This window comes from Xenopus tropicalis, chromosome 5 (genome assembly GCF_000004195.4).
Source record: "Xenopus tropicalis strain Nigerian chromosome 5, UCB_Xtro_10.0, whole genome shotgun sequence".
NCBI classification, from domain to species: domain Eukaryota; kingdom Metazoa; phylum Chordata; class Amphibia; order Anura; family Pipidae; genus Xenopus; species Xenopus tropicalis.
This window is the reverse complement of record NC_030681.2, coordinates 7,565,424-7,579,571: the sequence shown is the minus strand read 5'-3', so window position 1 is coordinate 7,579,571 and position 14,148 is coordinate 7,565,424. Positions and strand designations below refer to the sequence as shown.

The 14,148-nt window shown below is 55.2% G+C and overlaps 2 protein-coding genes across 7 annotated transcripts in view; both read right to left on the bottom strand.

Annotated features, from left to right (window-relative positions):
- cdc42bpa (CDC42 binding protein kinase alpha) overlaps positions 1-2,348 on the bottom strand; it is a 126,358-nt gene extending 124,010 nt beyond the window's left edge. For 3 of the 6 annotated variants that reach the window (XM_031902578.1, XM_031902579.1, XM_031902581.1), the window contains exon 1: positions 1,955-2,345. In XM_031902578.1, coding sequence (XP_031758438.1) covers positions 1,955-2,126 — 172 coding nt within the window. In that variant the 5' untranslated portion in view covers positions 2,127-2,345. Of the gene's footprint in view, positions 1-1,954 lie in introns of all 6 variants that reach the window. The other 3 variants (XM_031902576.1, XM_031902577.1, XM_031902580.1) reach the window with 2 other exon arrangements.
- A 6,802-nt stretch (positions 2,349-9,150) lies between these two features.
- Positions 9,151-13,753, bottom strand: ciao2b (cytosolic iron-sulfur assembly component 2B). Its single transcript, NM_001134804.1, is given in 5 exon segments — positions 9,151-9,958; positions 10,077-10,122; positions 10,896-11,021; positions 11,150-11,229; positions 13,599-13,753. Coding segments are annotated over 5 exon segments (483 nt in total). The 5' UTR covers positions 13,726-13,753; the 3' UTR covers positions 9,151-9,854.
- Between the last annotated feature and the right edge of the window lie 395 nt (positions 13,754-14,148).

The window sequence follows — 14,148 nt, the reverse complement described above, 5'->3', positions numbered from 1 at the left end:
ACATATAGCACCCGCACACACAGTGGTACCCTACATATAGCACCCACACACACAGTGGTACCCTACATATAGCACCCGCACACACAGTGGTACCCTACATATAGCACCCACACACAGTGGTACCCTATATAGCACCCACACACACAGTGGTACCCTACATACAGCACCCACACACACAGTGGTACCCTACATATAGCACCCACACACAGTGGTACCCTACATATAGCACCCACACACACAGTGGTACCCTACATACAGCACCCACACACAGTGTTACCCTACATATAGCACCCACACACAGTGGTACCCTACATATAGCACCCACACACAGTGGTACCCTACATATAGCACCCACACACACAGTGGTACCCTACATATAGCACCCACACACACAGTGGTACCCTACATATAGCACCCACACACAGTGGTACCCTACATATAGCACCCACACACACAGTGGTACCCTACATATAGCACCCACACACAGTGGTACCCTACATATAGCACCCACACACAGTGGTACCCTACATATAGCACCCACACACACAGTGGTACCCTACATATAGCACCCACACACACAGTGGTACCCTACATATAGCACCCACACACACAGTGGTACCCTACATATAGCACCCACACACAGTGGTACCCTACATATAGCACCCACACACACAGTGGTACCCTACATATAGCACCCACACACACAGTGGTACCCTACATATAGCACCCACACACAGTGGTACCCTACATATAGCACCCACACACAGTGGTACCCTACATACAGCACCCACACACAGTGGTACCCTACATATAGCACCCACACACACAGTGGTACCCTACATACAGCACCCACACACAGTGGTACCCTACATATAGCACCCACACACACAGTGGTACCCTACATATAGCACCCACACACACAGTGGTACCCTACATATAGCACCCACACACAGTGGTACCCTACATATAGCACCCACACACACAGTGGTACCCTACATATAGCACCCACACACACAGTGGTACCCTACATATAGCACCCACACACAGTGGTACCCTACATATAGCACCCACACACACAGTGTTACACTTATTTATGGGCCGTTGTTCCCCAATTCTTGCCCCATCACAGTGGTCTTATCCCAAGTAATTTCCCACCATATCAGTTTTGCCCAATAGTAAGGGCACATTAATGCCTCTCCATCCCAGCTCTTGCCCCTGCCCCACAGTATTTCAGACAGTACCCAGCGATAGGTACCCCAGTTCCTGAGCCTCCATCTCTCAGACACGCTTCTTGCCTCACCATTAGGCTGAGATGTGAGAGAGGTACCCCAGGTCCTGCCCCAGTATAGTGGCACTGGGGTAACTACCCCCATCACAGAGCAGTAAGTACCCCAATGCCTCACCATTACGCTGAGATGTGAGAGAGGCACCTCAGGTCCTGCCCCAGTATAGTGGTACTGGGGTAACTACCCCCATCACACAGCAGTAAGTACCCCAATGCCTCACCATTAGACTGAGATATGAGAGAGGTACCCCAGGTCCTGCCCCAGTATAGTGGTACTGGGGTAACTACCCCCATCACAGAGCAGTAAGTACCCCAATGCCTCACCATTAGACTGAGATATGAGAGGTACCCCAGGTCCTGCCCCAGTATAGTGGTACTGGTGTAACTACCCCCATCACACAGCAGTAAGTACCCCAATGCCTCACCATTAGGCTGAGATGTGAGAGAGGTACCCCAGGTCCTGCCCCAGTATAGTGGTACTGGGGTAACTACCCCCCATCACACAGCAGTAAGTACCCCAATGCCTCACCATTAGACTGAGATATGAGAGGTACCCCAGGTCCTGCCCCAGTATAGTGGTACTGGGGTAACAACACCCATCACACAGCAGTAAGTACCCCAATTCTCGCCCTTACAAGCCCAATAGTTGCCCCGGGTATGGGCACTTACCCCATTGGATGTAGTCGTTGATGTGCTTGTCCCTGCGGAGCGGAGACGCGGAGCACTCATCATACAGGCAGAGGAGCGAGTCCAGGAGGCTCTCGACGCTCAGGGACCCCCCCCGGCCCGGCCCGTTCAGTACGAGCTGCTCCAGCTGCCTGAGGCGCACCTCCCCGGACATCTTCTCTCTCCTCCCGCACCGCCTGGGGGGCAGGAATCAGGCCCTGGGGCCACAGCGGGCTCCCCACTCTCCCAGCCGCAGCGCAGCGATCCCCGGCCCGGCCAACACCGCCATCTTCCCGCCGCAGCCGATCCCTCTGCCCCGTCCCTGCAGCAGATCCCGGTTGTCCCGCTGTGTGTGCGCTGCGGCCCGGGGGGGGGGGGGGGACACGGACAATGTTGCGGGCTGAGCAGCAGAGGAAGGAGGGAGGGAGCTGATCCGGGAGCAGAGAGCCGGGGGGAGGAGGAGGAGAGAGGCGGAGAGCAGCCAGGGATGGGGGGAGAGGGAGGGCTGCCAGGGAGGGGCACAGGGACACGGGGGGGGGGGGACAGTATGGGCACTGCATGATCCCCCCTAATGGCAGCAATACTGGGGGGCAAGGGGTACTGTATGGGTCACAGGGATACTGGGGGGCCAGGGGTACTGTATGGGCCACAGGGATACTGGGGTGCCATGGGTACTGTATGGGCCACAGGGATACTGGGGGGCCAGGGGTACTGTATGGGCCACAGGGATACTGGGGGGGCCATGGGTACTGTATGGGCCACAGGGATACTGGGGGGCCAGGGGTACTGTATGGGTCACAGGGATACTGGGGGTGCCAGGGGTACTGTATGGGCCACAGAGATACTGGGGGTGCCATGGGTAATGTATGGGCCACAGGGATACTGGGGGGGCCAGGGGTACTGTATGGGTCACAGGGATACTGGGGGTGCCAGGGGTAATGTATGGGCCACAGGGATACTGGGGGGGCCAGGGGTACTGTATGGGCCACAGGGATACTGGGGGTGCCAGGGGTACTGTATGGGCCACAGGGATACTGGGGGGGCCAGGGGTACTGTATGGGCCACAGGGATACTGGGGGTGCCAGGGGTACTGTATGGGCCACAGGGATACTGGGGGTGCCAGGGATACTGTATGGGCCACAGGGATACTGGGGGGCCAGGGGTACTGTATGGGTCACAGGGATACTGGGGGGCCAGGGGTACTGTATGGGCCACAGGGATACTGGGGGTGCCAGGGGTACTGTATGGGCCACAGGGATACTGGGGGGCCAGGGGTACTGTATGGGCCACAGGGATACTGGGGGTGCCAGGGGTACTGTATGGGCCACAGGGATATTGGGGGGCCAGGGGTACTGTATGGGCCACAGGGATACTGGGGGGCCAGGGGTACTGTATGGGCCACAGGGATACTGGAGGTGCCATGGGTACTGTATGGGTCACAGGGATACTGGGGGGCCAGGGGTACTGTATGGGTCACAGGGATACTGGGGGGCCAGGGGTACTGTATGGGTCACAGGGATACTGGGGGTGCCAGGGGTACTGTATGGGCCACAGGGATACTGGGGGGGCCAGGGGGTACTGTATGGGCCACAGGGATACTGGGGGGCCAGGGTACTGTATGGGCCACAGGGATACTGGGGGGCCAGGGGTACTGTATGGGCCACAGGGATACTGGGGGGCCAGGGGTACTGTATGGGCCACAGGGATACTGGGGGGCCAGGGTACTGTATGGGTCACAGGGATACTGGGGGGCCAGGGGTACTGTATGGGCCACAGGGATACTGGGGGGCCAGGGGTACTGTATGGGCCACAGGGATACTGGGGGTGCCAGGGGTACTGTATGGGCCACAGGGATACTGGGGGGGCCATGGGTACTGTATGGGCCACAGGGATACTGGGGGGCCAGGGTACTGTATGGGCCACAGGGATACTGGGGGGCCAGGGGTACTGTATGGGCCACAGGGATACTGGGGGGCCAGGGGTACTGTATGGGCCACAGGGATACTGGGGGGCCAGGGTACTGTATGGGTCACAGGGATACTGGGGGGCCAGGGGTACTGTATGGGCCACAGGGATACTGGGGGGCCAGGGGTACTGTATGGGCCACAGGGATACTGGGGGTGCCAGGAGTACTGTATGGGCCACAGGGATACTGGGGGGCCAGGGGTACTGTATGGGCCACAGGGATACTGGGGGGCCAGGGGTACTGTATGGGTCACAGGGATACTGGGGGGCCAGGGGTACTGTATGGGCCACAGGGATACTGGGGGGCCAGGGGTACTGTATGGGTCACAGGGATACTGGGGGGCCAGGGGTACTGTATGGGTCACAGGGATACTGGGGGGCCAGGGGTACTGTATGGGTCACAGGGATACTGGGGGGCCAGGGGTACTGTATGGGCCACAGGGATACTGGGGGGCCAGGGGTACTGTATGGGCCACAGGGATACTGGGGGGCCAGGGGTACTGTATGGGCCACAGGGATACTGGGGGTGCCATGGGTACTGTATGGGCCACAGGGATACTGGGGGTGCCAGGGGTACTGTATGGGCCACAGGGATACTGGGGGGCCAGGGGTACTGTATGGGCCACAGGGATACTGGGGGGCCAGGGGTACTGTATGGGCCACAGGGATACTGGAGGTGCCATGGGTACTGTATGGGCCACAGGGATACTGGGGGGGCCAGGGGTACTGTATGGGTCACAGGGATACTGGGGGTGCCAGGGGTAATGTATGGGCCACAGGGATACTGGGGGGGCCAGGGGTACTGTATGGGCCACAGGGATACTGGGGGTGCCAGGGGTACTGTATGGGCCACAGGGATACTGGGGGGGCCAGGGGTACTGTATGGGCCACAGGGATACTGGGGGTGCCAGGGGTACTGTATGGGCCACAGGGATACTGGGGGTGCCAGGGATACTGTATGGGCCACAGGGATACTGGGGGGCCAGGGGTACTGTATGGGTCACAGGGATACTGGGGGGCCAGGGGTACTGTATGGGCCACAGGGATACTGGGGGTGCCAGGGGTACTGTATGGGCCACAGGGATACTGGGGGGCCAGGGGTACTGTATGGGCCACAGGGATACTGGGGGTGCCAGGGGTACTGTATGGGCCACAGGGATACTGGGGGGCCAGGGGTACTGTATGGGCCACAGGGATACTGGGGGGCCAGGGGTACTGTATGGGCCACAGGGATACTGGAGGTGCCATGGGTACTGTATGGGTCACAGGGATACTGGGGGGCCAGGGGTACTGTATGGGTCACAGGGATACTGGGGGGCCAGGGGTACTGTATGGGTCACAGGGATACTGGGGGTGCCAGGGGTACTGTATGGGCCACAGGGATACTGGGGGGGCCAGGGGTACTGTATGGGCCACAGGGATACTGGGGGGCCAGGGTACTGTATGGGCCACAGGGATACTGGGGGGCCAGGGGTACTGTATGGGCCACAGGGATACTGGGGGGCCAGGGGTACTGTATGGGCCACAGGGATACTGGGGGGCCAGGGTACTGTATGGGTCACAGGGATACTGGGGGGCCAGGGGTACTGTATGGGCCACAGGGATACTGGGGGGCCAGGGGTACTGTATGGGCCACAGGGATACTGGGGGTGCCAGGGTACTGTATGGGCCACAGGGATACTGGGGGGGCCATGGGTACTGTATGGGCCACAGGGATACTGGGGGGCCAGGGTACTGTATGGGCCACAGGGATACTGGGGGGCCAGGGGTACTGTATGGGCCACAGGGATACTGGGGGGCCAGGGGTACTGTATGGGCCACAGGGATACTGGGGGGCCAGGGTACTGTATGGGTCACAGGGATACTGGGGGGCCAGGGGTACTGTATGGGCCACAGGGATACTGGGGGGCCAGGGGTACTGTATGGGCCACAGGGATACTGGGGGTGCCAGGAGTACTGTATGGGCCACAGGGATACTGGGGGGCCAGGGGTACTGTATGGGCCACAGGGATACTGGGGGGCCAGGGGTACTGTATGGGCCACAGGGATACTGGGGGGCCAGGGGTACTGTATGGGCCACAGGGATACTGGGGGGCCAGGGGTACTGTATGGGTCACAGGGATACTGGGGGGCCAGGGGTACTGTATGGGCCACAGGGATACTGGGGGTGCCATGGGTACTGTATGGGCCACAGGGATACTGGGGGTGCCAGGGGTACTGTATGGGCCACAGGGATACTGGGGGGCCAGGGGTACTGTATGGGCCACAGGGATACTGGGGGTGCCAGGAGTACTGTATGGGCCACAGGGATACTGGGGGGCCAGGGGTACTGTATGGGCCACAGGGATACTGGGGGGCCAGGGGTACTGTATGGGCCACAGGGATACTGGGGGGGCCAGGGGTACTGTATGGGCCACAGGGATACTGGGGGGGCCATGGGTACTGTATGGGCCACAGGGATACTGGAGGTGCCATGGGTACTGTATGGGCCACAGGGATACTGGGGGGGCCAGGGGTACTGTATGGGCCACAGGGATACTGGAGGTGCCATGGGTACTGTATGGGCCACAGGGATACTGGGGGTGCCATGGGTACTGTATGGGTCACAGGGATACTGGGGGGCCAGGGGTACTGTATGGGTCACAGGGATACTGGGGGTGCCAGGGGTACTGTATGGGCCACAGGGATACTGGGGGGGCCATGGGTACTGTATGGGCCACAGGGATACCGGGGGGGCCATGGGTACTGTATGGGCCACAGGGATACCGGGGGTGCCAGGGGTACTGTATGGGCCACAGGGATACTGGGGGTGCCAGGGGTACTGTATGGGCCACAGGGATACTGGGGGGCCAGGGGTACTGTATGGGTCACAGGGATACTGGGGGGCCAGGGGTACTGTATGGGCCACAGGGATACTGGGGGGCCAGGGGTACTGTATGGGCCACAGGGATACTGGGGGGCCAGGGGTACTGTATGGGTCACAGGGATACTGGGGTGCCAGGGGTACTGTATGGGCCACAGGGATACTGGGGGTGCCATGGGTACGGTATGGGCCACAGGGATACTGGGGGAGCCATGAGTACTGTATGGGCCACAGGGATACTGGGGGGCCATGGGTACGGTATGGGCCACAGGGATACTGGGGGTGCCATGGATTCTGGTCGGAAACAGGGGCTCAGGTAGGTACCTGGGGGGCAGGGTTACAGAAAGAGATTCTGATTGGGGGATAGGGATGCACATAGGGATTCTGATTGGGGGGAAAGGGATACTGGGGGTTTCTCATGGGGGGCAGACAGGGATAATGGGGGCGCTGATTGGGGGCAGAGATATTAGTGGAATGTCTTGGGGAGGGGACCAGGCTGTCCAGGGACTGCTCTAAGATGCTATTGGGCCTCTGTACTAGAAATGCCGGGGCCTATTGGATCCCAGTGAAGACCCTGTGGGGACTGAGGCTCAGGGTCAAAAAGGGACATTGATCAGGGCAGAAAGATAAAGAAAATGAAGCTGCTGTGTGGGGGGCAGAAGGGAGTGGGACAGTAGGGTAAAGGATACGGGGGGGGGGGGCACAGAGGCTAAAGATGTATGGGTTAGGGCTAGATTAAAGCATAAAGGGGGTTATGTAATAAAAGGCAGTAAGTAAGTAAGTAAAATGTTGAAAAAGGATGACAAGCAATCCGGACTCAAAAGGATCTGTTAAAACTTGAACTTTATTCCAACATGTTTAAAAACAAATGCCTGACGCGTTTCGTGCGTATGGGGCACTTAGTCATAGGCTAAGTAAGTATAGGTAAGTAAGTAAGTAAGTTTGCCCAGGAGCAGTAACCCATAGCAACCAATCCGCAGGTAGAATTTACTGGTCATCTGTTTAAAAGCAAACCTCTAATTGGTTGCTATGGGTTACTGCTCCTGGCAAACGTGTTGCCTTTTAAATGGGCGGATAGGATGGCTAGCGGGGCACGTAGGTGCCAAAGGCGCAATACATGTATGGGACCCCGGGTGTACCCTGACAATTTCTATTATATTCTCTCTCTCTCTTTTTTTGAACCTGGGGGGGGGGGGCACGCTAAGTAATGCCCTATTTACAGGGCAATTTCAACGTATCTTGGGTAGAAAAGGTCAATTTACCCTAAGCCTAATTTGCTTTGGGGCCCAGTAGTATCCAGTTTTGCTGCTGGAGGCCACACAGTTCAGTCACAATGTGGTTGGTCGCTTATAAGCCTGTTTGGGAGCAGCCAATCACCGGGGCTTTGGGTCATCTGCTGGTCCCCCTGCAGCAGCCCCTAAGGCTGTTTGCCCCCACCAGGTAGAGACAGATCAGGTGACAAGAGCCACCCATGTGTCACTATCCTAATGAATCATTAAGTCAAAACTCCCAGCTGTTGCCAAATTCCTTTTCTAATGACAGGACTGTGGCTTCGACCCCCCCAGGCTGGCACAAAAGGCACCGGGCAGCACAGTTCCCTCTATCCAGTGAGTATGTGCTACTGGGTGCCCACCCTTCCTACCTGCAAATTCTGCTTTATGGTGGTGGGGGGGGTAATGGACTCATTTCTTTGGGAAATGTATTTCCTGTGCTCAGGCCTAAGGGTAACATTGCAGCTGACTGGCGCCCCCTAGTGTTTCATTTAGGAATCATTAAATCACAAACATTTTCCCCATCAACAAACCAGCCTTGTAAAACTGTTGGTAAAATGAGTTGTTGGAAATATTGGGGTGTGCCCCTATGGGAGGGGGGAACCAAAAGCACCCAGCACCCACCTAAAGCTCATTTCTGTAAGCTGCGGGAAGTCATACACAGTTGTCTATAGAGCCTACAAACAGGAGGCTATCAAACTACACTGGGGGGCACATTAATCTCACAGGCCCCCAAATGGACAACCATATCCCAGGGTGTATTTTCAGCCGCTGCTTCTTCTTCTTCTTCTTCCCAAATCAGGATGACTTGATTATTTGGGCCCCTGGGTCAGTACCTGGAAGGCTCACACAGACCCAGTCAGAAGACAACCTTGGCCTTAGAACCTTCCACATAGAAATATCATGGATCCGATACCTCAAGGGGAAACCAGATCTGAGTCTGGAATACAAATCCCAGCATCCCCTGTGGCTACGGCTGCAGTTCCTCCTGGCACCACTAGTCGCAGATCCCTATTCCGTATTATACACAGCGAGCAAACAGCAAGTGATGCCTTTAATACAAAGTATAAAGCCCCCAAATAAATCAGTCCAAACCAAAATAACAAAAACACTTTAATCTCAATGAAAATAAGTCCAGTTCCTATCATTATTATACTCGATCCATTTAGGGTGAAACATTAATTTCCCAGTCCTGTTCTGGAAATAGTGGTGCGTATGCCCCACCCACAATATATATTATATACACATTATAACAGCCTGCTCTGTATTAATGATGTGTGGACCTCCCAAAACCCGTGGGGGTCGGCACTTGCACAACATATTCAGGTTGGGGGCGGGTTTAAGCTGAGCTATTCCCACCCACGACCTAACGGTACCCCCTCTGCCCCACCCCCTTCATGACATCAGAGATGGGGAAGGCGGGGTCTATGTAAACAGACGCTGATTTGCAGCCTAGTTGGAAATGGGTTTGTGGGGCGGGGGCCGGTTATCTGTTGGCCTACACATCACTAATCCACCCACACAGAGCAGAACATGACTGGGACATTACAGTGACACCCTGAATGGACTGAGTCTCTGCCCAGGCCCGGACTGGCAATCTGTGGGTTCTGGCCAATGCCAGAGGGGCTGCAGTCACTATTTATTGGGCCGGTGGGGGGGCTGTTTGGGCCTCGGTGTACTTGATATGTCAGGGTCTATTCTAAATCCCAGTCCGGGCCTGACTTTGCCTTTTCCTGTTTAAAGGTCACATGTAGCGGCAGGAGTGCATGCTGGGTACCCATAACCCCCCAGCAGAACGGCTGATTTAAGCAGAGGATCTGCCGGATAAGCATTGGTTGACGACTTCCAGCAAATGGGAATTCTCTAGGGCGGCGGCCACGCGCTCCTTGTCGGCCAACTGCTTGTTCACTGGAGAAAGCAGGAAAAAAAGCATTAGCCCATTTATAAAGATACAGGGTCGGCCCAGCCGGCACCCAAGGCCGGGGCTATGGACAGAGACCAGCGCTGATTCCTAATGGGAACCCACCTGCGTGCTCAGAGGCGTGCGTGCCGGGAGTTATATGGACGTCCACCTGGGAGAGTAAACATATAATAACATAAGAGTCAATTTCATTGGGGGGGGTATTATTTGTACTAATGTATTCAGCACCCCCAGTGAGTACTATTGGGGGATGTCTAAACCCCTCTGGCCCCAGTGAAGATCTCTAACCCCCCCCCCAAAGTGAAGACTATCGGAGATCTCTAACCCCCAAAGTGAAGACTACTGGAGATTCCCACCACCAGTGAAGACAATTGGAGATCTCTAAGCCCCAATGAAGACTATTGGATATGTCTAAACCCCTCTGGCCCCCAGTAAAGGCTATTGGAGATCTCTAACCCCCAAAGTGAAGACTATTGGAGATTCTCACCCCTCATGACGTCTACAGGAAATCTCTAACCCCCAATGGAGACTACTGCAAACCCCTCTGGCCCCCAGTAAAGGCTATTGAAGAGCTCATAACACCCCCCAAACAAAGTGAAGACTATCGCAGATCTCTAACCCCCAAAGTGAAGACTATTGGAGATTCTCACCCCTCATGAAGTCTACTGGAAATCTCTAACCCCCCCAATGAAGACTACTGGAGATTCCCACCACCAGTGAAGACAATTGGAGATCTCTAACCCCCCCAATAAAGACTACTGGAGATACCTATCGCCACTGAAGACTATTGGAGATTTTGGACCCCCCCAATGAAGACTACTGGAGATGCCCCCCCAAGTGAATGTCACCTTTCTTTCTTTAACAAATGAATTAGTTTAAAATGAATATGCAATTGAGATCTGAGACACAGGCCGCTGTACCCACCTTAAACCTCTCGGGCAGAGAGCGCAGGAGCTTTACTTTAATGGAGAGGCCGATGAGCGTTGCCATACTGCAGTGCGGGATGGTCGGGGTAAACTCGACGGACACTGTGCTCTCCTCATCACTTACCTGAGGAACAAACACGCACAGTAATAGGGATATTCACTAAGAGAATTTAGCTCTTCTGTTAGTACATAACATTTACTTATACTGGGGGGGGGGGGGGGGGGGGCCATAGGGTAACAAGCAATTTGCACCTTCACTCGAATTTCTTCAACCACGTTTAGTTCCTCCAGCGTAAGTGGGTGTTCCGGGTCATTTATACAGCGAATCAGATGTACCGGAATTAAGGGCAATGGAAGGGAAAGCAAGGAGTAAACTCAATAAGTAGAACATGCAAGCTACCAAAGGGTTAATGGGCCAGTGACATTATAACTGGGAGTATGTGTATCAGTTTTATTTGATAGGAGCAAGTTTCATCCTGAGTTGGTGCCTATATGAGCCCAGCTCAAGTTCTGAAATATTTGTATTGCAAACAGCGTCTCCTGTACCTCCAATATACAGGGGGGCCCCGCTGGAACATGAATGGCAGCCCCCCGGCTACACAGCGAATTCCTTATACACAATGACTAGCAATGCTGGGTAACCGCATATTAAATTCATTAACAAAAAACTTGCTTTGGTGCTACTTGCCCTTTACAATAAATGTGGAAGGTTGTTGAGAGGCAGTTAGAGGCTGGAGCTTGGGGCTGATATCGGAGAATGAGTGAAGGGATTGGGCAATTGTTGGGGCAAATGGATAGGGAAGGGGCAGTTGCAAGGGCAGATATACTGTATATGAAAAGGTCAGTATAAGTATGGGGCAGTTACAGGGGCAGATAGATAGGGAAGGGTCAGTATAGGTATGGGGCAGATAGATAGGGAAGGGTCAGTATAGGTATGGGGCAGATAGATAGGGAAGGGTCAGTATAGGTATGGGGCAGATAGATAGGGAAGGGGCAGATAGATAGGGAAGGGTCAGTATAGGTATGGGGCAGATAGATAGGGAAGGGTCAGTGTAGGTATGGGGCAGATAGATAGGGAAGGGGCAGTATAGGTATGGGGCAGATAGATAGGGAAGGGGCAGTATAGGTATGGGGCAGATAGATAGGGAAGGGTCAGTATAGGTATGGGGCAGATAGATAGGGAAGGGGCAGATAGATAGGGAAGGGTCAGTATAGGTATGGGGCAGATAGATAGGGAAGGGTCAGTGTAGGTATGGGGCAGATAGATAGGGAAGGGTCAGTATAGGTATGGGGGCAGATAGATAGGGAAGGGTCAGTGTAGGTATGGGCAGATAGATAGGGAAGGGGCAGTATAGGTATGGGGCAGATAGATAGGGAAGGGTCAGTGTAGGTATGGGGCAGATAGATAGGGAAGGGTCAGTGTAGGTATGGGGCAGATAGATAGGGAAGGGGCAGATAGATAGGGAAGGGTCAGTATAGGTATGGGGCAGATAGATAGGGAAGGGTCAGTATAGGTATGGGGCAGATAGATAGGGAAGGGGCAGTATAGGTATGGGGCAGATAGATAGGGAAGGGGCAGTATAGGTATGGGGCAGATAGATAGGGAAGGGGGCAGTATAGGTATGGGGCAGATAGATAGGGAAGGGTCAGTATAGGTATGGGGCAGATAGATAGGGAAGGGGCAGATAGATAGGGAAGGGTCAGTATAGGTATGGGGCAGATAGATAGGGAAGGGTCAGTATAGGTATGGGGCAGATAGATAGGGAAGGGTCAGTATAGGTATGGGGCAGATAGATAGGGAAGGGTCAGTATAGGTATGGGGCAGTTGCAGGGGCAGTTGCAGGGGCAGATAGATAGGGAAGGGTCAGTATAGGTATGGGGCAGATAGATAGGGAAGGGTCAGTATAGGTATGGGGCAGATAGATAGGGAAGGGTCAGTTTAGGTATGGGGCAGTTGCAGGGGTAGATAGATAGGGAAGTGCAAGTATTAGGATGGGGCAAATAAATAGATAAGGGTCAGTATAGGGATGGGACAGGTAAATAGGGAAGGGTCAGTAAAGGAATAGGGCAAATATATATAAAAGGGTTAGTTTCTGGGGCAGATATATAGGGCTGGGGCAAATAGATACGGAAGGGTCAGTTGCTGGGGCAGATAGATACGGAAGGGTCAGTATAGGAAGGGGGCAGTTGCTGGGGCAGATAGATAGGGAAGGGGCAGTATAGGAAGGGGGCAGTTGCTGGGGCAGATAGATAGGGAAGGGGCAGTATAGGAAGGGGGCAGTTGCTGGGGCAGATAGATAGGGAAGGGGCAGTATAGGAAGGGGGCAGTTGCTGGGGCAGATAGATAGGAAAGGGGCAGTATAGGAAGGGGGCAGTTGCTGGGGCAGATAGATAGGGAAGGGTCAGTATAGGAAGGGGCAGATAGATAGGGAAGGGTCAGTATAGGAAGGGGGCAGTTGCTGGGGCAGATAGGGATAAGACTGCGCTGAGTGGATGACAGCCCAGGGCAGTAGATTTGGGGGGGGGGGGGTATTAGGCAACAGTACGAGGCAGTTACCCCCATGGGCACAGGCGGATACAAGGGGCAGGAAGGACACGGATATTATCGGGAGAGGGCTCTATCCCCCGGTTGCTAGGGAACAGGCAGGGGGTGAGCCCGGCACTACGCCCATGGGTACGGCTCATATACGCGGAAGGATATCAAAGATCTCCCGGTCATCGATCCGGTCCGGCGCGTCCTCATCCTCCTCCTGCGCTGTGACCTGCCGCTCCCCCGCCCGCCGGTAAATGAGCGGATTCGCGTTCTCCAGCTGGCTCCCTCCCACCATCCCCGGACCCTTATTCCTACCGTACCACTTCCGCCCTCACCACGCCGTGCGGGAAATGTTTCCGTCTGGCAATAGGCACCTCCGCCTGCCATTGGCTGATTCACCCGCAGCGGGCCAATCACTGGCCGAGCCTCTTGGATTGGTTTGCAATGCCTACCAATCACCGGCTGTGTGGAAAAGGGCGGAAAAGGAAAACGCCATGTTTTATCCTGGCAAATTAGAATCAGAATGTATAGGTTGGTATGGTTCAGCCCGGAAACCGGAAGCCTTAGCTATTGGCTTGGTTACACTAAGTGCTACCGTCAGGGTTACCGGGTTGGCGGCTTTTCCACCCAATTGAGCTACTAACTAAAGCCCAGGTGGGTTTCCAAAGTACAAACCCGCTAAGGTACAGATTTGGGCTGTTTCTATGGAGCCTTGGCG